At 49.5% G+C, this 25,460-nt stretch overlaps 1 protein-coding gene across 3 annotated transcripts in view; it reads left to right on the top strand.

The window, feature by feature from the left end:
- The window catches only part of LOXL2 (lysyl oxidase like 2), an 89,527-nt gene that overhangs the window by 22,408 nt on the left and 41,659 nt on the right, over positions 1-25,460 (top strand). For all 3 annotated transcript variants that reach the window (XM_044766833.2, XM_014835561.3, XM_014835562.3), the window contains exons 2-3: positions 6,456-6,875; positions 12,738-12,913. In XM_044766833.2, coding sequence (XP_044622768.1) covers positions 6,524-6,875; positions 12,738-12,913 — 528 coding nt within the window. In that variant the 5' untranslated portion in view covers positions 6,456-6,523. The remainder of the gene's footprint in view (positions 1-6,455; positions 6,876-12,737; positions 12,914-25,460) is intronic.

Genomic DNA, 25,460 nt, shown 5'->3' on the forward strand with positions numbered 1-25,460 from the left:
TGTATACCTCATTAGGTGAATTAATATAGTTGACAGAGGATAATAATGGTGTTTACCTCATTAGGTGAATTAATACAGAAGGTTGAGAATAATGTTTTTAAAAGTACTTGGAATTTGTTTTAATGGTAAGACACACAGACACGGAAATGACTGTCATGAAGGAAGAAGTGTATACTCACAGATCCCTAGAAACAGGAGGCGTGGTGGGCCACGCAGGGCCACACGGGGAAGCACCAGGTGGGTCAGGGGGCAGAGGGAGAGGGGAAAGGTGGGCAAGAGCCTTTGTGTGGTTTCCCAGCAGGGAGGGGGTGAGGCAGGGCGAGCAGGGTAAGCAGGTTTAGGATTGGCTGGCTGAATAACTCTGGCTTGCTCTGTGGCATAGGGACTGTCTCTGTGACCCTGGGCTGATCAGGGCAGGGGGACAGTGGCCCAGAATGTGAGAGCCCATACAGGAGGTGATTGGGAGGGTGTGGCTCTGAACTGGCCGGTTTGCAGTCCTTTATCATCGCTAGGAATCAACTAGCCCTAGGAAAGATGTCAAAACAGCAGAAATACAGAAAATAAAAAGGCATGATGAATACACAGTGCCCGCATATAGGAGACACTTTATAATGTCAGCTTCATACCGGTTCTAGCTCTGTCATTCTGTGTGACCTTTGGCAAGTCATACACTTTCTGCCTTAAATTTCTGTAAGATGAGGATATAGAAGCAGTGTGGAAGTGGAAAACCTTCCTGAGTTCCAAGTCAGGCCACCCGGGCTCGGGTAGTTGACTCTATGAACATTCACTGATTTCCTGCCGGCACCCGGCAGGGTGACCATCAACACTGTGTCAGTGCCTATCAGCACCATGGAGAGAACACGTCTGCGGTGCCACAGGAGGCCCAGCGTGGAGAGGAGCTCGGTGAATGTCTGCTGAACAAGTAAATTGATTTGGAATGTGACCTGGGTGGAGATTAATAGTAATTGGATTACTAATAGTAATCTAATAGTAATTAGATTAATTGTAATAAATTTATTTCCTTTTACATCATTTCTAAATATTTGGGGATTTTCTAGTTATGGGTCTACAGCTTAATTCTATTGTAGTTGGGCAACACATTCTGTGTGAGTTCGTTGAATGTGGTGAGATTTACTTTATGACCCAACTTGGACACCGTTTGGGTAAATCTTGCAAGTGGACTTGAAGCAAATCTGTGCTCTGTAGTTGAGCACAGTGGATGGAAACTTGTCAGTTAGGTCACTCTTGTTAATCGTGTCGTTACATCTTCAGAGCAAGGATTTTTTTGTCTACTGCTCCTGACAAAAGGTGTGTAAGCTCTCCCACTATAATTACAGATTTGTCTATTTTTTCCTGTTCTGGCAATATTTATTTTGCACATATCGAGTCCATGTATACAAATTGAGAAGTCATGTCTTCCTGTTGGACTCACTTTCATCATCATACAGTGTCCCTTCCCAAACCAGTAATGTTTCTTGTCTTGAAGTCAACTTTCTCTGACTTTGTACCAGCTCTTTTTTCATTAATGTGTGTATGTTGTATATTTTAACTTTAAATGTCTGTGTCTCTTATAAAAAATTTAAGTAGTATCGTTTTCTTAAACCCACTCTGACAGTCTTTGTCTTTTCATTGGAGTATTTATTTCATCTAATGTAATTACTGTTATAATTTGGGTTTTAATCCACCATCTTACTATTTTTTCTACTTGTGATAACCGTTCTGTGTTACTTTTTCTCTGCTTTATTGCTTTAATTTTGGCTTAATCAAGTATTTTTTAGAATTCCATCATTTCCCCCCTTTATTAACCTGTTCATTCTCCTTTTTCTTTGTTTTTACCCTTCTTATGGTGATTATCATAAAGATTGCCACATCCGCCGATCTAAGACTATTAAGACTTGCTATAGTCTAAAACACTACAGTCCTCTTACCACTTCTCAGATGGTGCGAGAACCTTGAAACGCTTTCCCTTTAATCCTCTCCTATCTTTTGTGCTATTGTTGCCATGTATCTTTTTTTTTTTAAACATTGGCACCTGAGCTAAAAACTGTTGCCAATCTTTCTTTTTTTTTTCTGCTTTATCTCCCCAAACTCCCCCATACATAGCTGTGTATCTTAGTTGTGGGTCCTTCTAGTTGTGGTATGTGGGATGCTGCCTCAAAGTGACCTGACGAGCGGTGCCATGTCCATGCCCAGGATCCGAACCCTGGGCCGCCGCAGTGGAGCATGAACTTAACCACTCGGCCATGGGGCCGGCCCCTGTTGCCATGTATCTTAATGACAACTATGTTTTAAACTGCACAAGATGTTGTTTCGCACAATTGATCTTCATTTAGATCCGCCTACATAGCTTCCCCTTCCATACCCTTCATTCCTCCTTACTAACATCTAGGATGATTTTTCCTTTGGCCTGAAGAACTTCCTTTAGTATTTCCATCTTGTGGGTCCTCTGATGACAAATTCTCTCCACTTCGGTCTGTCTGAAATGCCCTTATTTCGCCTTTATTCTCTCCAATGGTTACAGAATTCTAAATTGACTTATTTTTTCGTCCCTTTGAAAATGTCAGGGATTCTCTTTGTTTCCCTGTTTCCGTGGAAGTCCAGCTGTTAGTCTTACTGTTGCTCCTTTAAAGGTAATGCTCCTTTTCTACTCTGGCTGCTTTTAAGATGTTCTCTTTGTCTTGGATTTCCCCTGGGTGGGTTTTGATATGCCCAGGTGTGGTTTTCTTTGTAAGCTGCTTGGACTTGATATCTTTCATCAGTTTTGTATAATTCTTGGCCATTACCTCTTAAATATTTCATACGTTCTTCCTTTCTTCTCCTTTGAAATTCCAATTGTGTGGATGTTAGAGCTTTCTAACATGTAGGACATAACTCCTGCCCCGGGTCTGGAGTTGAGTCCTGGAGCTGTTTAACAGGGCCCTTCCTCCTTGGCAGACTCTGAACCCAGATTTTTGTCTTCTCAGTCCTCGGAGGCTGCCTAAAGCTTTGCTTACTTCTCAGCCTATGGGCCCCTGCCTTGGAATTGCCAATGTCTGAAAGAGAAAAGCAGATACAACACCAGGCTCACCTGCTGGACTTCCCTTCTCTCTCTGGGTTCTTGGCTCCCTGAGGCCTTGCTAACCCAATAGTTTTCCATTGTCTTCAAATATGTGCTTTTAGTATTTCGTCTTCCTTTTCCAGCTATTCTTGGCAGGAAGGTTTATCTAATATGAGTTAGTCTGCCATAGCCAGAAATGACAAAGAGATGGCTTCTACCTCCTGGGGCAAGGGTCTGGTAGAGCCTGACATGATAATAGTGTAAAGCACAAGCAAAATGCCATTTCAAAGAGGATCAGAGAAGACATTCATTCTGATTAGGAGCATCTGGGAAGGTTTCCTTGAAGAATGGGAAGGATTGAGACATATGCTATTGGGGGGGTGGGGAGGGATTGGGGATGGAGGCACGTTAATCTAGGTGGAAAAACTTAAACCAAGTATAGCTGATATGATCGGACAGGTGATATGTGGGAGACTGGAATGAGGGCGCGGGGAGAAGTGTCATTGGAACTGAGGCTAGGAATGTAGGCATGTGCCAGATCGCAAAGGCTTCTATGTCCTAAGCAGAATTTGGACTTTTTTTTTGTATGTGCTAGTGGATCACTGAAGTTTTGGTAGCTTGAGAGTGGCTAGTTCTGGCTTTGCCTGCACTAACTCGTGTCAAGTCCTTAATCCTCTCTGGTTCTTGATTTTGTCCCTTATACAATAAGAATCATAATCCTTGCCTCCTCCACCCATGCCTCAAGGTTCTGGCGAGGCAGAGATGAGCTCGTGAACTTTGAAGGGGATGAAGTGTGTCCAGGACAGAGAGGAAACATTACTGGTTTGTCAGGCTCTGGTCTGAAAGGGGCTATTGCAGGATCCCCACAACTTTCTGGCCTTGTTTGTGAGTCACAGGATGAGGATGGCTGGATCTCCTGTGGAACCGGAGGGCGTTCCGAGGTCCTTGGTCGCGACTGTCCCTTGAGCACTGGCGTCTCTGCTCTGGCACCCTCACGGGGGACTGGGCACTGCCTGGCCATCCTGACAGACGAGGACTGCCTCTCTGCAAGTTTGATCGTCCCTCCCGGGCAGCTCTGGGCAGTCATCTGGTCCTTCCTTGATGGTGATGTGCCATGAGCTCTGTACCTGGTTAAAATAGGATGTATTTTACCCCCTTTTAGCTCCCTCCTACTGGTCCTGGTTTTGCTTTTGGGGCCCCACATGCCAAGTCTGCTTCCTCTTCCATGAAACATTCCTGCGGTCCTTTTAAGATAGTCTTCCCATCCCTCCGAATTATGGAAGGAGCAAGGCACACAGGCTAAGTATTTGTCCTTTGCTCTATGACCTCACTCCAGAATTCTTGGAAGTAGGCTCCACTTGGGTATGGTACCCACAGTCTTGAGAATTTACATTTTTATTTAGCAAATGCTCCTGTAGTACTTATTACGTGCCTTTCATTCAATCTTCATAACAATGCTGTGAGCTAGATATGGTTGTGATCCCCAGTTTATAGGTCATAAACACAGAGAGGTTTAAATATTTGCACAAGGTTGCACAGCTGGTAAGTATCAGAATGAGGATTTAACCCCAGACTGTCTGGCTCCAGAGTCTGTGCTCCTCCCGCTCGGCTGTCCAGCCCTTCTTTGCTCAATGACAGGCCACTTGGCCCCTCTCCTGTTTGCCGCAGTGAGCCTTATGCCTCCCTACTGTGTGCAAAAATCAGGCTGGTCTAAGCCCCCTCACCCCTCAGGGACAGAAACTATGAAAAGGGATGGAATTGTCACCAGGGCACCCTTGGCCTCCCTGGGGTGAGAGATGTGTCTCAGGGCTGCTCTCTGAACTGCCATTTGCAGAAATGGCAGCTCAGCAAGGACAGGTGAGGTGTAAGAGCTGTTGAGGGGGCTTCGCCTCTGACCTCCTCACTCAGCAGCCTCGCCGTCTTGTGGTCCAGAGTCTAAGGCATAATAAGATCAGAGGTGTGTGTGGGCAGCATGCAAGTATGTCTGAAGACCTGGAGCCTGAAGGCAGCGCCACAGGAGGGTTTGGGTGTGTGCGCAGAGAGAACAGCAGCCCATGAGCCAGTAAAGACAGACTCAGAGCCTCCTAGTGTTCCTCTGGGTGCTTGGAAGAGGCCATTTCATCTGGTCAGCTGACATCCCCAGAGGGAGTACCTGGAGAGCTCACTACGGCCTCTTCAACGCAGCACCCTCCAGCTCCACATTTCACCAGGGCCGGTCCCTGAACTAACACCCTCTCCTTCAATAAACGTGTCCGTGATCCTACCATATTTGCTCTGGAGGAGCCAACGAAGAGTGAGATACAAGTCCCGCCCTTAAGAAGTTGGTAACCTGCTTGGGGACATGAAAGTGTCTGGGAAGGGTGAGAAGAGTGTCTAGCTAATAAGCCCGCCCTGGAAGGGAGAAGCCTGGAGGCTGCTTCGGTGGGAGTGTTGCATGAAGGAGATGGGACTTGAGCTGGGCCCTGGAGAAGGAGAAAGTGTACAGATGGGGAGGAGAAAGGAGGACTGTGCGGGATGCTCTCTGCTGCCCTCCCTCTCCACCATCCCTGGTGCCTCAGGAGGCCAACCGGTATAGCTAAACTCAGGCTGGTTTGCCCAATAGGAGGCACCAGAAAGAGATCAGAAGACCGGAGGAGAGGGGGCTGGCCCCGTGGCCAAGTGGTTAAGTTCGCGCGCTCCGCTGCAGGCGGCCCAGTGTTTCGTTAGTTCGAATCCTGGGCGCGGACATGGCACTGCTCATCAGACCACGCTGAGGCAGCGTCCCACATGCCACAACTAGAAGAACCCACAATGAAGAATACACAACTATGTACCGGGGGGCTTTGGGGAGAAAAAGGAAAAAATAAAATCTTAAAAAAAAAAAAAAAGAAGACCGGAGGAGAATGAGCTCGGGCATTTATTCTGCCTGCCTCTGTTGCTGTGGGCTGACTCTGAGACCCAGCTGTCACTGAAGCCACAGCTCCGAACAGGCGGCCCTCGCAGTTGAGCCACTCTCTCTGGTTCTGGTGACAGCTCTCGCCCTGGCCCTTCAAGCCTGGAGGTGGTAACAGCTTTCCTCTATTGCCAGCTGGGTGTCGCCCTCTCCGTTGTTCCTTTCCCTGAACTCTGCCCACACATCTGTAAGATAGTCTTTTAAAACACTTGCCTCAGATTAAGTCTGAGTGTGCTGTTTCCTGCCAGGAGCTCGACTGAAAAAAAGCATTTCAGAGACATGGGGAGGTGAGTGGGTGAAGGAGGTGGGAATTCACAGACCTGTCTGGCTGAAACGTAAAGTGGGAGAAAAGAGGAGGCTGGAGTCTAGAATGAACAGCTTTACGCATGAAGCAGAGCAGTAACTGCTTCATGAGTTACTTCAAGAGCAGAAAACTGCCCAGACGTTTTGCAGGGGTCTGCAGCCTTCATCTCTCCTCTCTTCCAGGAAACTCCTGCCTGTTGCTCCTAACCGCCCGGTGCCAGCTCCGGGAGGCGCTCCGGCAGAGGACGGGGATGGAGAGGCACGGAGGCTCCCGCCTCTGCAGTGGTTTGGCTGTGCTCTGCCTTCTTCCCTGCCTGAGCCTGGCGCAGTACGAGAGCTGGCCCCACTACCCCGAGTACTTCCAGCAACCAGCTCCCGAGTACCACCAGCCTCAGGCAACCTCCGACGTCAAGATCCAGCTGCGCCTGGCCGGGCAGAAGAGGAAGCACAGCGAGGGGCGGGTGGAGGTGTACTACGATGGCAAGTGGGGGACTGTGTGCGATGATGACTTCTCCATCCACGCCGCCCACGTCGTCTGCCGGGAGCTGGGATATGTGGAGGCCAAGTCCTGGACCGCCAGCTCCTCCTATGGCAAGGGGGAAGGTAAAACGCCCTGTGCTCTGGCACCGAGTGCTAGTGTCTCCTGGAAACCCTGGAACAGGCTTACATGTGGTTAACCTGGTAAAGGGAGCTGCGATTACTGTCATGTATGAATTCCTGATAATACCCCATCTCGCAAGCTCCCGTGTCAGTGCAGGAAGGGGTAGTGGAGGGGTGCTGGGGAGGGTGTAGTGACCCGGACTTCCCTGGTTTAGCAGGCAAAGTCCGGTATCCTGGGAAATGCCTCATCGTGGGAGAGCCAGATGTGGTGGTGACCCTAGGTGGGGGCTGAAGTCAGTCTGTGCTCATCTCTCCGAGCCAGGTGCCCCGCCTGGGCTGTATCAGACAGGGCAGGTGGTACCTTTCTCCCTGTTGCGGCTTGGAGTTGTGCCTTTCGCTCCTTCTCACAAACGCTGCCCACAGGCCAGCGTTCCCTGCCTCTCCCCACCTCCTGCATGTAGAGCTCACGCTGTTCACACTAACAGGCTGTCCTGGGCTTGGCCGTGACAGGGAGAGTTGCTTTGGGTTTTCACTTTGCTTGGCCTAGTCTTTCTTCCCTTGTTAAGTTCAATCAATATATTGAAAAATTTTTTTGGTAGGAGCTTTGGGGGAGGGCAGGCTTGGAGCCCAGAACCTTGAGCTCAGTCTCGGTGCTGATCCAACTAAATAAATGCTTTACAGGAAGACACTTTTCCTCTTTGGCCTCAGTTTCCCCGTCTGGCAGTTAGGCTTTCTAAGAACTCTTGACACGCTCATGTCTGTGATCCTAAGTAGGAAAATAGATAAGAGTGAAAGCCATTACTTAAAAAAAAAAATCCAAGAGCTGAGAGCTCCCCCTCTCCAGGCTGGGAAAGCAATGGCAGCCCCTCTGCCTGGCCGGGCTACTGCCCCGGCCGCAGCATGGGTCTGGCTGCTGGACTAAAGCAGAGGTGCCCACACTCCCATCCTGGACTAATGGATTGATGCCACGCTGATGGCATAAGAATTCCTGGTGGGGACTAACCCACCCTACTCTGGGCCGAAGTCTGGGCTGGAGTCTAGGTCTCTGTAACTTTTGGAAACCTCCCAAGTGACTGTAAACATAGCCAGGTTTGGGAGTCATTGAAATGGGTCATTGTTATGGTCCCATCCAACCCCTGCTTTCTGTTATTCTGGAAACTACAGGGGAAGGGAAATGCCATCTCATGCCTGTCTCACCTCTGTGGAGTCAAACGTGTCCTGTTGGAGTGATGGGGTCAGGAGACCGCCCTGAGGGCACAGTGTTCCTCCCAGTGAGGAGAGTGGAAGCTGCAGACATGAGTCAGCACATGCTGGGCTTTGGGAACCCATTTCTTCTCTTCTTTACAAAAGCTCCGGACACTGCCCCATACTTCCACATCTCTGTTTCGCTGCTAGCTGAGTGATCCAGGAGTAATGGCGGATTTACATTTTCTATTCCAGGCTCTCTAAGCCTAATTATTTTATAACAAGTGCTTTCCAGTGACTATGGGGCTTTTCCAGTGACAACTTTATTTTATTTCTACCCAAACTTTACATTTACCTGTCATCAGATAAGACGGGTGTGGTTTTTCCTCCCCCAATGTTCACCTGCCCAGGAGTGAGAATGGGGTGGCTGCGGAGCTGGGTTAACCTGGCTCAGACTTTGCCATTGAAGATCGATGAAGCGAGAAAAATTCAAAGGAGTAGAGGGAATATGCAAGGGAGCAATTAAAATCATTGTCCGTGGAAGGTACTACGTGGAGGAGTCGGAGGGCTGTGGAAAGCTGCTAGGATTGATGGATTGTGGGTCTCTGTTGAGACTGCAACACTAGAAGGAGTATGCCCGAAAGATAGGGTGGGGGGAGGTGGATGCACGGCAGAAGCGTAGAAATGGAGACTGGGGAGGGCATGCGAGTATTGATAATGACAATGTCTCAGCTATGACCACGGGACAGTAGCTGACGTAGGGTGGAAGAAAGTCATTGGAGAGAAGAAGTATAGTAACCAAGAGTCCTGGATGGGTCATGTGTGTGGCTGTTGAAACCATCAAGATTTAGGAGAAGAGAAGTATCAAAGAGACAGATGCGAAGACAATTACAAACTGTCGTGTCTATAGGACTTTAGGGATCATGCTGTCTACATAAAGTGATGCTTAGTTTACGTCATGAAAGACCTTTTAAATATAAATGTATTTGAATTTCATCGGCATTGGTCTAGGATTTTTAGCACTGGGTACAGGGCAGGCACTCAGTTAATATTAGCTGATGGATTCATTTTCATTTGGGAGAATATTAAAAGCAGTTGGCAACCAGTACTTGGCATAGTGACCAGAGGAGGTGAGCAGTGCCCTGTGGTGTGCTCCGATGGGGCTTAGCCTGCACGCCGGCTCTGGGATGAACAGGGAATGCCACAGCTGAGCCTGTGAGAGGTACCCCTGCTGGAGTGCTCACCACCCGCCTCCCCTGCAGCTCAGGCTGAGGAATGAAGCCTCGAGAGCACCCAGGGGCCTCCCCAGTTTTCCAGCCTGGCCTGTTCCCGGGTCTCTTCTCCTAAAGGTCTCTCAGCTCAGGAAATCATGGGCCCCTTTGGAGGGTTCCACAGAGGGAGCCGCTCCCTTTGCACCCTCTGGACAGGTCTCACAGCAGTCTGAACCTCACGTGGCTGCTATCCTCTGTCTGTCTTCAGATCTGAGATCAGATTTGATGCCCCTGCACCTCGCACTCTTCAGATAAGAGTGACAGAGCCAGCAGATGACCACAGTGGGGCCCTGAAGAGTCCAAGTTGAACACTATCCATTGCCCTGACACCCCAGGGGAACACTCTGGCATTCAAGTGGAAACTCACTTGTCTTCCAAAGGGTCGGTTAATTTGTTTGTTCATCTCTTCTCCCTTCATCAGGAGAAGCATTTCGTAGAGTAAGTGAGTTGAAAGAGTACAATGAAGTTTTGCTCATGCTCGAGTGGCTTTTTGTGTACAAAGTTTGAGCCTTACGTGGGTCCCGAGTGCCACTTTTCTGGCAGCTCTGAGATGGCATCTACTGAACTGTGTCTAGAACCATTCTGCCTTCCAGGAGGCAGAGCCAGAAGCTGATTCCTTGGGAATCAGACGGTCTAGTGATAGGCATTAAGCATCCAGAAAAAAAAAGTGTCATGAAATCAGACCAAATTAGTATACCATGCATGGTCGTGCTATCTCGGGATAAGTAGAAGTTCACATTTCCACCATCTACGAAAAAAGAACCAGTGGGCATATATAGAGAGCCGGCTTATTGGAGCTGAATTGAAGCTACTTATGAAAGCACCTCTTTCGGGTAAGTTAGTTCCCGGTAGCATTCCCGGGTGCTAATTTCTACTGTTCCTTATCGGAAATGAAAGCAGGCCTTGTGGCTCTGTTTTGCATCTCTTCGGGCTTCCCACCCCCTCGCCCCTTAGAGTGGTTTCTTTCGCTGCAGCTGCAGCTGGAATAGGGTGGAGGGTCTCTCCCGTTGCTACTGCTTAGCAGGACAAACATTGGTTTGTTGTTGAAACAGCAATCGATTAGGGAGCATTTGTTTCAGTGGAGCTCGGCAGCTTGGAAACTAAGCCAAATTGAGAGACCAGTTGCAAAACCTCAGCCCAGATGTTTTCAATAAGCTCCTTGTTCCCCACAATGCATCTGCGGCACTCTCATTTGAGCCCTGACCAGCCATCCATCACAGCGGACACATTTCAGAGAGGCCTCCAAGTCAGAAGACTGGCCTGTACCCTCCCTGACCTTCAAGAGCCTCAGATTCTCCTTAGTTTTCTCATCTCTACGATGGGAATGTTTGTATCTGCTTCCTCCTTGCATCATGGAAACAACAGTATCCTCTCTTTTTCTGACTTACTGGAAGGAGGAAGGGGAGAGGGAAGTTGCATACGTACTAAGGACATACATTCTTTCATTGAATCTCATGGTGACCTGTTTGTTGGGTGTCGTTGTTTTCACTACAAGTGGGAAACAGGCTTGGTTAAGTAGTTGACCCAGTCATGGAGTGCCCAAGCCTGAGGCTGGGGGAATTTGAAACCAGGTTATCTGACTCCACTATATCATAGAGTGCTACATGGAATCATGAGAAAAACGAGAGGTTTGGTTTTGTTTCCTTTCATTTTGTAGTGGCTCTTATAAAAATCGCTATTTGGAAACCCTCTAGCACTTTTTTAAAAGTTTTTATTTTTAAATGTGGTAAAATGCACATAATAGAAAATGTGCCATCTTAGCAGTTTTTCAGTGTGCAGCTCAGTAGTGTTAAGCACATTCGCATTGTTGTATGACTGATCTCCAGAACACCTTTCCTCTTGCAAAACTAAACTTTATACCCATTGACAAGCACTCCCCACGTGCCCTTCCCCCCAGCCCTGGCAACCACCATTCTGTCTTCTGTTCCTGTGAATTTGACTTCTCTAGATACCTCGCGTAGGTGGAACCAGACAGTCTTTATCTTTTTGTGACTGGTTTATTTTGCTTAGCATAATGAACTCAAGGTTCATCCTTGTTGTAGTATGTGTCAGAATTTCCTTCCTTTTTAAGGCTAAATAATAGTCCAGTGTATGCGTATACCACATTTTGTTGGTGGACGCTTGGGTTGCTTCCACTTTTTGGCTGTCGTGAATAATACTGTAATAATGGGTGTGCAAATATTTCTTCAACACTCTGCTTTCAATTTTTTTGGTTACCTACCCAGAAGGGGAGTGCTGGATCATATGGTAGTTCTATTTTTAATTTTTTGAGGAAGCTCCATACTATTTTCCTTAGTGGCTGCACCATTTTACATTCCCGCCAGCAGTGCACAAGGGTTCTAAGTTCTCCGCATCCTCACCAACACTTGCTATTTCCTGTTTTTTTTATTGTAACCATCTCAATGAGCGTGAGGTGGTGTCCCATTGTGGTTACCCCTCTAGCACTTTGCACGCCAAATTGTCAACTTACTGCAGACAGGCAAAGGCACAGTAGGGGAGCAGAGTTCTATGGGTCGTCCCAGGCAGATGGCCTGGCTGCAGCCCAGCCTTGCCTTCCCCTGACTTCTGAAACCTGACGAGGTGGCTCTGTGTGTTAGTCTGGCTGCGCCGTCTCTGAATCAGATGGGAAACACGAGGAAGTGAGAAGAGCACTGAACAGGGAATCAAAGACCAAGTTCTGGGCTTGGGGGTGGGGGCCTTGCGTGGTGAGTTGCCCTCTCTGAGCCAGGCTCTGCATCTGTGAAATGGGAATAGCAATGCCACCTTGTCCTCTTCCCTGAGGTATGGGAAAGTCAGGGGAGGCAATAAATGTGAAAATGCCTTAAAAACCTGAAACCCTCAGTTGCAGGATATCTTAGGTTTTCCCCGAGGGGTCAGAGTTCAGCCTCTGCTGCAGATGGAAGGGGAGTCTCACTTGTGCCATAGTCAGTGTAATTGAAATCTCCTCCTCTTCATCATTACCGTTTGAAGTAGCCATGGGCCAACGATCAATGAGACCTGTGCCCTGTATCGTCTCTAATCTGCACACACTGCTGCAATTCAAGTGTCATTATCGTCCCCACTTTACTGATGAGAAAAAGGGGCTTTGACCAAGGTCATAGAGCTAAGTGGCTGAGCCAGAATTCAAGCCCAGCTTAGTATCCAAAGGCCCTGCTCCTTTTCCTCTACCACGTGACTTCCGGGCTTAGCTCTGCTTCCTATCCTAGTCATCTTTGATCTTCCACATCCCCAGCTCACATCAGCTGCCCACTCTGGCAAAGGCACCCAGATGGCCTAGAACATACTAAAAGTCGATTGATGACCACACCCAGCGGGGAAAATTATGTTTCTATGTATGACGTTGGTGCCCCCAAAGACTCAAACTTCCTTAGACATAGTTCCTGGTTTTTCTCTTCTCTGCTTCCTTCAGGGCCCATCTGGTTGGACAATATCTACTGCACTGGCAAGGAGACAACCCTCGCAGCCTGCTCCTCCAACGGCTGGGGTGTCACTGACTGCAAGCACACGGAAGACGTGGGTGTGGTGTGCAGCGAGAAGAGGATTCCTGGGTTCAAATTCGACAATTTGTTGATCAACCAAATAGAGGCAAGTCATGCACTCTTGATGACTCCTTCATGTGAATATTTTCCTTCTTCCACGTAACTCACTTTCACCTATTCATTCCAGGAAGTGTGTGTGAGTGGTAAGGAGGTGGACGAAAACCAACTTGATTTGGTGTGGGGGCAAATGAGGGGAAGATTTCTGTAAAAGGGGATAGCACAGTGGAGAAGGGGCATTCCAGACACACAGAATGGCTTATGCAAAGGCACAGAGGGATAGAAGTGTGAACTGGGGATAAGTAGGTCAGTACTGCTCAAGGCCAAAATGTGAATCTGGGAGTGGTGTGAATTGAAGCTAGCAAGGTGGGCATGAAAGGCCTGTGCTGTGTTCAGGAGCTTGCCCTTTGGACTGGGAAAATGTACTAGTTCTCAATTGCTGTGTAACGAGTTACCCCCTGGATTTTGCAGATTCCAGCAACAACATTTACTATCTCATGTTGTTTCTGAGGACCAGGAATCAGGAGTGGCTTAGCTGGTTGATTCTGCTCAGAGCCTCTCATGAGGTTATAGTCGTGTTGTCAGTTGGTGCTGGGGGACCCTCTCACGTGTTGACTCTTGTGGTTGTTGGCAGGCTGTAGTTTTTCTCTGGCGTCAGCTGGAGCCCTCTGTTCCTCTCCACACAGCCTCTCTAGAGGCTGCCTGAGTGTCCTTAAGACTTATGGCAGTTGTCTTTCTCCAGAGAGAATGATTCAAAAGAGAAAGAGAGGGAGGGAGCAAAACGTGGAAGCCACACTCTTTCATAACCAAATCTCAGAAATGGTAAACCATCATTTCTGCTGCATTCTGTTGGTCACACAGACCAGCCCTACACAGTGTGGGAGGGGATTACCCAAGAGCATGAGTACAGAAGTGAGATCGTTGGGGGCCATCTCAGAGACTGGCTGCCTAAGGACAGTTATTCCCAAATCTAGCTAAGGATCAGAATCACTTTAAAAACGCAGCTACTGGGGTCTCACTGCAGACCTCCTGAATCCGAATCTGCCACTATAGGACCAGACTATTTGTTTTAAGCTCTTCCAGATGATCTGATGTCGCCAGCCTGACCCAGGTCAGCATTTGGGGATGGCAAAAGGGCTTTTGATTCTTTTTCTACACTTATGGCTGAATTTTCAGATTTAGCTTTTCAACAAGTTCTTTACCCAAATAAAGAAATTAACAAAGACTTATTGCACTACTCTTATGTGCAAGGTATATGGGGCTCGGGGCAAGAGGAGTGGGTAGCCAAGACTCCTTCCTCAAGGAACAGGTTGGATGTCACCCCCAAGGGGCTGTGGGGTCTGCTGTGAGTCCAGCCAGGGAGCCTTCACTGTGCTCTAGCCTCCAGCTGACCCCAGGACTGACGCTGAAGGAAAGTGACTCTTGAAATGGCCTTATTTGGGCTCCAGAGGAAGTGCTACCCAGGCTGTGGTCTTTACATTTTCCTCTCATGACTCACACCAGCCTGCTCTTTTCTCATATGTTCCTAGAGCATGCTGAGCGCGCTTGGGAACTGGTCCAAGCCTGCATTACAGCATGGAGAAGGGTTTCCATCCTCTTCTCAGCCAGCAGGATGAGACTGCTTCTAGTTGACACCCTTCAAACGCTGCCATTTTATTTGGGATAACCAGAAGAGATTGTTAGAGTTGATGTACTTGGTTGTTCTAGTTACTGATGACAACTTTGCTTTACTGTGAAGTTTATGATTTGGAAGGTGGGCTTGTCCAACCCAGTTTCACCCTTTCCATCTCTGCTCTTTATATCCTCATACGGAGTAATTGGCATCCACTTATCTATATCTCATCTTTCTAATGAGATTGGAAGCTCGTGGAGGGCAGGAGCTATATCTTATTCACCATTGTATCCAATAGAAATAATTCTAGGGACCTACTGAGAACAGTATCTCCAACCCCCACATTTTCTTCTTCCCAGGAACGCAGCCCAAAGATCATTATCCCCATAGGTGAAGAATCCCCCAAAATAAAGAATTAAACCTAAACAGTGATGAGAAGCACATAGAAATAAATCACCATTCATAGCATTGCCCTGCCTAATAGGACAGTGAGCTTTCTTGTAGCATCTTTGATGGGCCTCTGTTCAGACTAGAACCTCAGGCTAATCCAGTTGGATTGTCAAGTGAAGATCCAGGCTTCTGGACATAAGAAAGTCATTGATGGCTTGAATAAAAACAAGATGGGCCAAAATATCAGTGGGTTTTGGGCTGGGAAAATACGAAGTATCATGTGCCACTAGGAAAAAGTATTCTGGAAAAAGAACTCTGTGAGTGGCACTTCGACAGAGAAGTGTTTATCCAATACCTCCATGGGCCCGTTTTGATGCCCAGCATCTGAAGGGGAAATAAGATGGGTCATATCAAAAACAGAGCCTTAATTGGGTGGAATAGTCAGAGAAATGACTGAAAAAAATACGTTGGAGAGTACTTTCTTATTCTGGAAGGGCTGAGAGTCCATGATAGGAAAGCTTAGAACCTGTCTTTATTCTGGACATTTGTCAGGTGCCTGCTGCACCCACATCACGGTCCAGGATGCCATTAGGGAAAGAAAACACAGCCCTTGTCCTTCAGCCCTCATAACCTGAGAGGACAAGATGCATGCCTTGGGCAAAGCTGGAAGATCATTCCAAGGCAAGGAGCCTAGGTCCTCAGTGGACTTACAGTATCCCAGAGAGGACTACCTGCGGGGACGTCTGGTTTGAAGGGCCGGATAACTTCCACAGCATTTTCCTAGAAGGCCTCCCACTTGCTGTCGTACAAATCAGACTGGTTACCATGAGACAGGCTGGGAGCTTTCTTGTCTAGCCACAGCCACTGAGGGCAACTTCAATTGATGAGCAGTCCCCTGTAACTTCTTCCCTTTGAGATTGGCTGAAAGTAGGTCATGAAAGGGCCTGGATGTCAGGATGTCTGAGGAGAACCTTTGAGAGTTGCCAGAAGACTCTTCCATCCAGGATTTCATGGCGAGAGCTTATGCTTACTGGCTGAGCTGGCCTGATGGGTAGGGAGCCGCCCAGACCACCTACAGGGAATATTTGTGGGATGCTGCGAAATTTCTCCGCAATACCTCATGTAATAGCCTGTGTCGGTAGCTGAAGTCATGGAATCATTCCTCTGGGCTAGAGAAATGTCCCCTGTTTAATGTTTGTGGACAAGAGGAAGAGATGTACGTTTGGTGGACATGCAGTTAGATTGTGTCACAGTGTACTGACAACGGATGCCCCTGAGAACTGCTGATTGATCCATGTGAACTCGGTGCATGGTCTCTAATGATGTTCCCCAGGGCTCTGCTCCGGCCTCTCTGTCATGGCAGAAACTTGCATGGAGATTAAAATGTGTGCTGATAAAATTTATGGGACATACAAAACTAGGAGGGGTTGCTGAATATAACACCATGGAAGGAGCTTCAGAAAAACCTCAGTAGGTTGAAATAATAGGCCCAAACTGTAACACATAGGGATGAATATGAGGTCCTGTATCAAGGTTCATGGGAAAAGGTTCAGCCATAGAGTGAGAGCTGGAGAGAATGACTAAAAGGAATTAATTATATTTAAAAAATTTCTGAAGGAGATGGGTTGACTGAAGGCTCAGTCAGAGCCAAATGTGTGATATAGCTGCTGCAAAAGTGGAGATAAACAGCTACACCGAGTGAAGGATTATTTCCCTCAACTCTGCTTTTTGGACCAAGAACTGAGTACAGGGTTCAGCTCTGGGGCCATCTTTTATCTAGGTCACCCAGAAGAAAGACCAGGAGGATGGTGACCGGTCTGGAGACCATATTATAAGAGGAAATGAAGATATGAGGGGAGGCATCTCAGTTCTTTTCAAATATTTGAAGTGCTACCATGAAGAAGGATGTTTATGATTTATTCTAACTCCTAGAACTGAGATGAGTGAGAGGCAATGGGTGTAGATTTCCTCCCAGCGCAAAGACTCTGTAACGTGGGGGAGCTGCCCCACAGTGGATCGGGCTGCCCTGTTAGTGGTGAGCGCCTTGTCACTGGGGCAGCTCAAGCAGGAACACAATGACCTCCTGCCAGGAATATTGCAGCTAGATTCCTACACAGGGAAGGAAGCAAGACAAGGTGATTGCCATGTTCTAAGATCCCTTGTTACTGTGCATATGTGAAGACGCATCTGGCCTATGCAGGGGGCACCCACTAGCTGGCTATTGGCAGTATCCACCATTGTGTGAATTGGCGTCACCCATCATGTGCGTGCACGTGTGTGCGTGTGCACACACACACACACGAGGAAGGGATGCCAGCGAGTGTGTGTGCTGTGTGCTCGGGCCTCTCCCTGCCTCTCTCCGGTCCCTCATCACCTTGGCCTTGAAAGCAGGAGCAGACTTTTTGAGCTCACGCTTCCACATCAAAGTGTGAGACCTAAACTCCCTCCTGTATTCCCCTGGTTTGGGGCCCATAAATTCAGAGTGGAGTGTGTTCAAAGTGAGGTGTCAGTAACTGCTTTCTCTGTGTCTTGTGACCCCAGGGTAAATGAGTGGACTAATGGATGTTAGGAGGACAGCCTGTCTCTTCCCACCCGTACCCTGCAAGGGTGTGGCCAGGCTCCGTAACATCCATCCTCATCGACTCCTTTCGAATGGGGACAGATCCCAGACCACTAGAGATGACCGTTCACAGGCTTGCGCCTTCTCCAGACACGCTCAAATTCCCCAAGCAGAGAGTGGAAGAAAACTGCACATCAGTCTAGACCAAGTTCATCCCACTCGGGGATGCCAGAGGCGTGAGTCACTGAGCCCTGGGGCCTGGCTGATGGAATTTCACTCGCTGAGCTAACCGGGCTGCAGTGGACTCCTACATCTGCTTGGGGCTCCCTCACACTTCATAAATTCCCTTCTGGAGGAAGGAAAAAGTGTATCTTCTTCATATGAACGACCCCACCAAAGGAGAGTTCACAGGCGTGGACCCTGAGCTACCTCCTGGCCGGCAACTGGGACACTACGCGACTCTGTTCTCTTCTTTAAGATGAGTGGGTTGAATTCCATCCCTCCTGCCTATGACAGTCTAATCCAGAGTGGCAATGGCTTCTCCATCAGAGTGACACAGCAGGCACTCATCATTTACAAGGGAGTTTCAAGTATTCTGTAGGGGAATAAATCAGATGGTCTCTGTGAAAGTGCTGCAGTAGGTCGGCACCACCACTCGCTCCTCAGCCCGCGTTCATTTCATCAAGAAAATTAGCCACGCGGAGTGTCAGTTCTCCCCTTTGCGGACACAGGCTGTGCTGTCACATCTTGCAGTGTAGTCTAAGTGTTGGACCCCAGAGTTCCAGTCCCAGTGGAGCTTGGGACTTACAGCTCTATGTCCAGAGTGACGGACCCTTCTTGGGTCTCTGGATACCTCCCTGTACAACAGCATTCCCTAAGGAAAATGAGTCTTAGGCCAATCCTCAAAACCTTCTTAAAAAGAGGTAAGCCCAAGCAAAGAATAAAATGCAAAATACTATTGATTTCAAGTGAATAGATCCTTTTTAAACCTAGAAAACGGAGCCCCAACCAAACCTCCCAGGATTTCAGAGGCTCTTAAATTGAGAGGCTTTATTTCCTGTCTGTGGCTGTAGACAAGTTGGAAAAAGCATTAGATAAGGACAGATGACAAATCCAGATGCCCTTCTGAGCAAACCTCTACACGAGCTGTTTTGCACGTTGCTAAGTCATGTGCTCACAGAAAGGCGTGGGCGGGGCCGTGTGCCGCTCCATCAGGGCACCGCAGGTCTTTTCCTTTCTTCTCCTCCCCACCCCACTTTCTTCCCTACTTATGTTTTTTATTTATTTATTTTTTGAGGAAGATTAGCCCTGAGCTAACATCTGCCCCAATCCTCCTCCTTTTTTTTTTTTGTTTTTTTGAGATTGGCACCTGAGCTAACATCTGTTGCCAATCTTATTTTCTTCTTCTTCTTCTTCTCTTCAAAGCCCCCTGATATATAGTTATATATGCTAGTTGTGAGTGCCTCTGGTTGGGCTCTGTGGGATGCCACCTCAGCATGGCCTGATGAGCGGTGCCATGTCCGCACCCAGGATCTGAACCGGCAAAAACCTGGACTGCCGACCCGGAGCTCACGAACTTAACCGCTCGGCCACAAGCCGTCCCCCTTACTTATTTTTTAAAGGTTCTTTTGCAAAAGCAGTTAGGTTGCCAGAACTGGTTAGAAATTCCCAGGCTATGATATTTATGTGTTGTCTATCCCTTATGTAACCCCTGAGCCTCAGTTTCTCTTTTGTGACAGCAGGCAGCCCAGGAGGTCTTGAGAGGCCAAGAGGGATGATGAGGAAACAGTGAGGAGAATTTGGTATCCCTACCCCTCACAGTCTCACATCCTTGTGGAAGGGCCCTGAGGCCTGAAAAAGCTCTTTCTTCTCTTAACCACAGGGACTCAGGCTGTTGTGAATGTTTTAAATTCCAGGAGTCCAGGTTTTTATTAGTCACAGTCAGCGGCCAAATGCTTCAAGGCTTTCCTCTGAGCAGCAGCTTTATCTCACCAGCATCTAGGGGCTCCTGGGGGTGGAGGCCTGGAACCCAAAAGGGAGTAGTTAACTCTGGAAAGATCCGAGCACTTCCCGGCCAGGAGTTCTGTCCCGCACAGAGAGTAGGTGCAGCAGGTTGCGCTGGGTGGGAGAGAAAGAGGGTCTGTGTTCATCTCTGTGTGGTTTAGAAAGTGGTGGTCCCTCCAAGCCTAAATATAGACCTGCTTCCCCCAGTGGCTGCAGGAGAGCTGGGTGGCTTCCCTCTGGGGCAGAAATGGTAGCAAGTGGGCAGTTTGTGTCAGACTCTTGGCAGAAGAGTAAAGAGCTACGGTGGAAGCCCACAGCCTCTGAACCCCAAGCCTCGCCGTCGGATGTAGCTGTCCTGAGTTTTGTCTCTCCCAGCTCACAGGGAGCCGGGGCAAGAGGATGCTTAAGATCCTGTCTGGTGCTAACATTCCATGATTCTATTTATCGAGAGCCTCTGTGTGGTCAGGGCTTGCCAGGCACCACAAGAGACACAAGAGAAGTCGTTCTAAGGTGACCTATTTTCCCAACTAAAAATAGGTCACAGCATCTGAAAAGTAAAAGGGCATTTATGCAGCTAACACAACAAAATATTTGAAATTGTGCAAATCCTGGCAAATCTGGGAACCCGATTTGTGGCCAGGGTGTAGCACAGGTGACCCTTTGAAAAGTATGGATACGATTATAATTGTTTGTGAGGTGAAATAAATGAATAGGTAACGTTATAATTTGTTTTAGATGAAACAAACAAGTGGACAGCATGTGCACAAACTCTGAACAGTGCGGGTTGGATGAGGAATTGTGGGGCAGCCTGGAAAGGGAGAGACTAACGGGGAGAGAGGAGTGGGAGGGAAGCTGTATGGAAGAGGCAGGGGCTTGAGCTGGGCCAGAGAGGCCCTCTCTCTGCCCTGTTTGTCTGGGTCTGTCTGTAGGGTGGTCTGCTGATGAAACTAGGACGGGCTGGTGTTGTCCAGTCTGGCTCTGCAATGGGTTCGCATAGTTCATTTGAGTCACCTCGGCCATGCTGGAGGGGTCAGTGCCAAGGAATCCCCCCAGCCATCCCAGGAGTCTGTTGGTAAGGCAGCAGGATGCTGCGTCTGTCCGTTCACCCACTCACTACACTTTAATGGAGCGCCAGGCCCCACGCTAGGCACTGGGAATGGAGGGGTTGATGAGGTGAGTGGCCAGTCTTGCCCTGCTGGGGCTTCCTGTCTCGTAGTGGAGATCGCCATGAGCAGAAGCATCAGGTACCCTACCTGGGAGTGTGGTGGGTGGTTCGACCTGGCCCAGGGCTCGCCTGGTTTGTGGTCTCAGCTCCCCTGCTAGGTCAGAGGGACTGGTTGCTGGGGCAGGTGTCCTGCCAGCTTCCTGCAGACAGCAGGCCTTGCCTGTCCTCCAAAGAGGCAGCCTCTGTTACCCACCCAAGTGCTTGCAGGTTGGAAAATGAAACACAGAGCAGATGATTTTCCAGCAGCGTTGAACATCTCTTGATTTATAGGAGGACGGCCCAGACAGACTGCCGACTTTTTCCTCTGGTGGCTTGGCATGACCTCAGCTGTCCACGCCACCCCAGCCCTGACCCGACCCCCTCTGCCCGGACTGGTCTCCCTCACACAGAGCTGAGGTGCAGAAATCCTGCAGTGTCTGCCTTCTTCCCTTTCCTCCATCTGACCCCGTCGGAAGACACTAGCTAGAGAATGTTGCTGGCAGCTTCTTACGCTGTGAATTTGTGATCTGATCATCAAAAGAGGATAATTACAGTGTAGCCAGACTCCTCGAATACAACCTTCCTCATGCTGTTTACAGTAACACCCTCTTAGCTAAGCCGTGTAAACGTGGGCTGAGGGGCAGATCGGCTTTTAAGTCAGTTTCAATAACTATTTATTAGCATCACATTTTGAGGGGAAAAGGGAGTTTGTCAAATAGCTCAGACAGCAAGAGAAGCAAGGATAAAGCACAGATGTTCTCCGTGTCCATCCGTAGGTCACAGTAGCACTTATGTGGTGAAGGGAGGCGAGCGCTGCCTCGCTGTTTATTTTGCGTTAAACAAAGAATAAAGGGAGTCCTTATTAAATTTTTGGCTTGGGAGCCCAAAGTTTCTAGCTAAGCTGAATTCCTGTAATTGGATTTTTAAAAATTATTATTGATTCATTCCAAAAATATTTGAGGACCCACTATGCGTTGTGCCTGTCTCTCGGAGCCGTGGGTAATATAAAAGTGAGTAAGGCACAGTTCTGCCCTTGAGGAACTCACAGTCCGATGAGGTGGCAAAAACACGTGGAAAGATAAATAATAGTACAAGATAGCATAAATCCGGGACCAAATGCATGACTCGGAAAGCGAGTGCCAGAAGGCTAAGGGGGAGATCCGATGATGAGGATGAGATATTTGGGGGAGGGGGCTTCGTGGAGGAGGTGGTGCTGTCTCTTTCCCCCTCTGTCATGAGTGACTGCAAGGGACTTGCTTGTCTGGCTGAACTGTGCGTCCCAGGGCCTTACACGGTGCCTGGGACATGGGACCACTCAACAAATATTTGTTGAATCAGTGGATGAAATTGTCCTTGATGGTCAGTAGGATTCTGATGGTGGGAGAGAATTGTGGGGAGTGGCTCAGTGCAGGGTGAAAAGCATGATGTGAGCACGGGGTTGAGAGAAGCTCTCTAGCCAGGAAAACAGAAGGGAGGGAACGAGGTGGGTCAGATGTGGGAGGCTCTTGACCGGCAGCCTGAGGCAGGGAGCCACGGGAAGGTTTTGAGGAAGACACATGAATATGCAGTGGTCAAGGATGAATGTGCTGGTGCTGTGTGTGGTGGACTGGGCCAGCGATTCATCCAGACTGAGGAGATGCACAGGGCCCACGTGAAGTGACAAGATTGTAATGCCCTTTCTTTTACTTCCACAATTCCCCCTGACTGAAAAATAGAAGTGGGAATGGAAAGGTGCTGGAAGGATGGAGAAGCTCTTGCTGGGCAGACTGGACTGTAAGAGTGAGGAGGAGGGTGCAGAAGCCGCGTGAGGCATGTAGTCGCACGCGGGAAGGGTGGGAGCCCCACTCAGCGAGAGGAGGAAAGAGCGAGGCATCTGGGATGTGTTTGGTTCGAGGTGCTGAGGAAGGTGCCAAGCTGGCAGTTGAGAAAATGGGTCTCCATCTGGAAGGCGGTTTTTTAACAGCCGAAGAAAGAAGGCTGAGAGCAAGATGCGGGACCTGTTAGCAGCGGAGGGAAGGAGCTTGCTGAGGGAGCAGAAATTGTATAGAACTAACCAGTCGTGCACTCCACTTGGGGTGATGGCATACTGGTCTATCTCTTCATCATGGTCCTCCCACCCCAGCCACTCCAAGGATGACTTCCCAGGTGGGAAGGCCTGGGCTGGTACTAAATTACAACTTCCAGAGCGGAGGGGAGGAGGATGGCCGGGCTGAGACCTGGCCTCGGCGAACGTGCCTCCCGGGACGCTCTGCCAGGGCCGAGCTTTTGGACAAATTGTGAAGTGGACTCTTTTAGGGTTGCCTGCTTTCTTGCCTCGTCTCCCCTTGTATCTTTCCCTGATGCAATCTCCCGCTAGACTTTCAAAACTGGTGATTCTTCTTCATTGGCGACAGCCCCAGACGGTCACGTTCTGGAATTTGCAAGTCCTTCACGGAGGCTGCGAATGTGAAAGTCATTCAGGTACAGGCCTGGGAGTCCCGGCCCTGCTGCTCCTTCGCTGGCCTGTCTTTCCACCGGCCCCCTGGCTGAGGCAGCGGGGGTCCTGCCCCTGCCCCCTGGCTCTCTCTTTTGGAAGTGGATGAGAAGCCCTCCCAGGGCTCACGCCCACCCCAGGGACGTGCTGAGCTTTGAGAAGGACAAGTCCAGAAGGCTCCGTGAGTCCCTTGGAGGGAAGCCTTTTGGAGTTCTGGGTGAACTAGTGAACTGTTGTCTCTGGCAAGAGGGGCACCATTCAGACTTTAATTTGAATTTTAAAATGTGCCAGATGCATTACCAGCTTCTGGGCTATTGGGCTCAATGTAACACTAACAAGTCCAGAGAGTCCTCTGTTAGAAAAGAAAAACGTGTATGTGCTTTAGTGTTTCAAATCTTCTCTTCTCTTTTGGGGCTGAAGTTCTGGGAAAAAAGTCTTAACACTTGTGGTCATGGGAGGGATTCCAGAGCAGTGATGTCAGGAGGGAAGTTGTGTGGATGCGTGTGTTCTCCTCCACAGAGGCCTCTGAGTGGTCCACGCGAGCTCCTGCTGGCAGCGAGTGCCGGCAGTGAGCCCGAGCTGCCCCTGCCGCCCCCTGGCCGGCATCCCGGAGCAGCTGGGAGGCAGCTTTCCCTCACACACGCTGGTCGGACTCACGCTCCTCGGGGTGGGCGCAGGGCCCACTTTGACTGTGGACTTCGAATGTGCAGGCCCCAAAGGTCCCTCAGAAGGCTGAGCTCCAGGCCCTGCCTCGTGTGGGTCAACTCAGCACGGGGCAGTGGACCGGTAGGGGCGGCAGGGCGAGGATGGCGCAGAGACCGGGGGTTACGGGCCTAGAGGACGGGAGTGGAGTCAGAACTCGGTTTTCACCCTTGTTTGCCTATTTATCAGCTGTGTGAACTAGGAGAAGTTGCAAAACCTCACCAAGGTTTCTTGTTTTTCACCGGTAACATGGGTACGATTAGCCTTCTCCTAAGTTGTGGGAATTGAGTACGGCAATGGACGGAAAGATCTGAGCACGGTGCCTGGAGTGTGATAAATTGGTTGGTATTTGATAGATGAGGGCCACCACAGTCATTATTATTCAGGGAAGAGACAGGCCCTGTAGTTGGGGCATGGGGAGGAAGCCCGGCAGGGTCCGTGGAGTGGACAGACTGCATTTTGTTGAATGAATCAATCAATCAAGTGAATTTGAGCCATACAGAATGAGGAGGAATTGGTTCCGTGGGGAGAGAGAGAAGACATTCCATTTTGAGGGAACAGTGGCTGTAAAGCCGACCCTGCTGGCTCGCTGAGGCTTTGAAGGGACAGTCCCTCTGGACCCCTCCTTCACCACATGGGTGCACAACAGACCTGCACTCCACACACACAGACCTACACAGTGCACAGACACACAACCCTGTCACGTACACAGCGTCAGGCACACAGACACACACAAGCAGATGCACTCCCAGAGACACACATCCAGATACTCAGACACATACAGAGAGATACACTCAAGACAGACACGCAAAGAGACACACACGTCATCACACACACACACACACACGCACGCAGTGAGTTGGTGGGAGAACAAGGACATGACACCTGGTCCTGGAGCTTCCCCTCCTCCAGGCCTCATTTCTGCATCCTGGAGCCCACCTGGCTTTCCCCAGCAGTCCTACTTCTGCTGAGGGGGTGCTGTCCCATATCAGGACACAGGTCCAGGGATCTGCTGAGCTCCCCCTGCTGGGCCTGCCTCCTCCGGTCGTAGGTTCCCGTTTCACAGCTCCCCTTGGCGAGCCTGCACCGCGGGCCCACAGCAGGCAGGTGGTGGCAGGGAAGTGGAGTAGGGGAGCAGGGTCTTTGAGGTTAGTAAATCGGCCCGGCCTGTCTGTCCTGTGAAGCCACAGGGCTGATGCTAAGCGGTAACTTTCCTTCTGGGCACTGGGCATAATGCATGACACGCTGGAATTCCAGCCCGGCCTCCCGAGGTGGGAAGGCAGGACGGGGCTGGCCTGCCTGCTGGTTCAGACCTCAGGCCCTTTCGTGGCTCGCCTCTGTCCACGTGTCTTGGTGGCACGAGTCCTATGCCCCTAACGGGGACTGTAAAAGATCCAGATTCCAAGCTGGCGAACATTATCCTACCACTGGCGGCTTTCCTTCCGCTCTGCGTGGAAAGGAACCCAGGCCAAATGCCATCACTCCCGCCACATACTTTCCACTGCCTTGCAGGACTGGTGAAGCAGGGCCTGGCTTTACACCCTGAAACCCGTGGTGAGGAGACATGAATCCCTGGGCACCCAGATAATGGTCCCGTTCAGCCTCGAGGTTCATCTGCATCCTGGCTGGACACGGGCTCGGGCACTCCGGG

This window comes from Equus asinus, chromosome 3 (genome assembly GCF_041296235.1).
Source record: "Equus asinus isolate D_3611 breed Donkey chromosome 3, EquAss-T2T_v2, whole genome shotgun sequence".
Classification (NCBI taxonomy): Eukaryota; Metazoa; Chordata; class Mammalia; order Perissodactyla; family Equidae; genus Equus; species Equus asinus.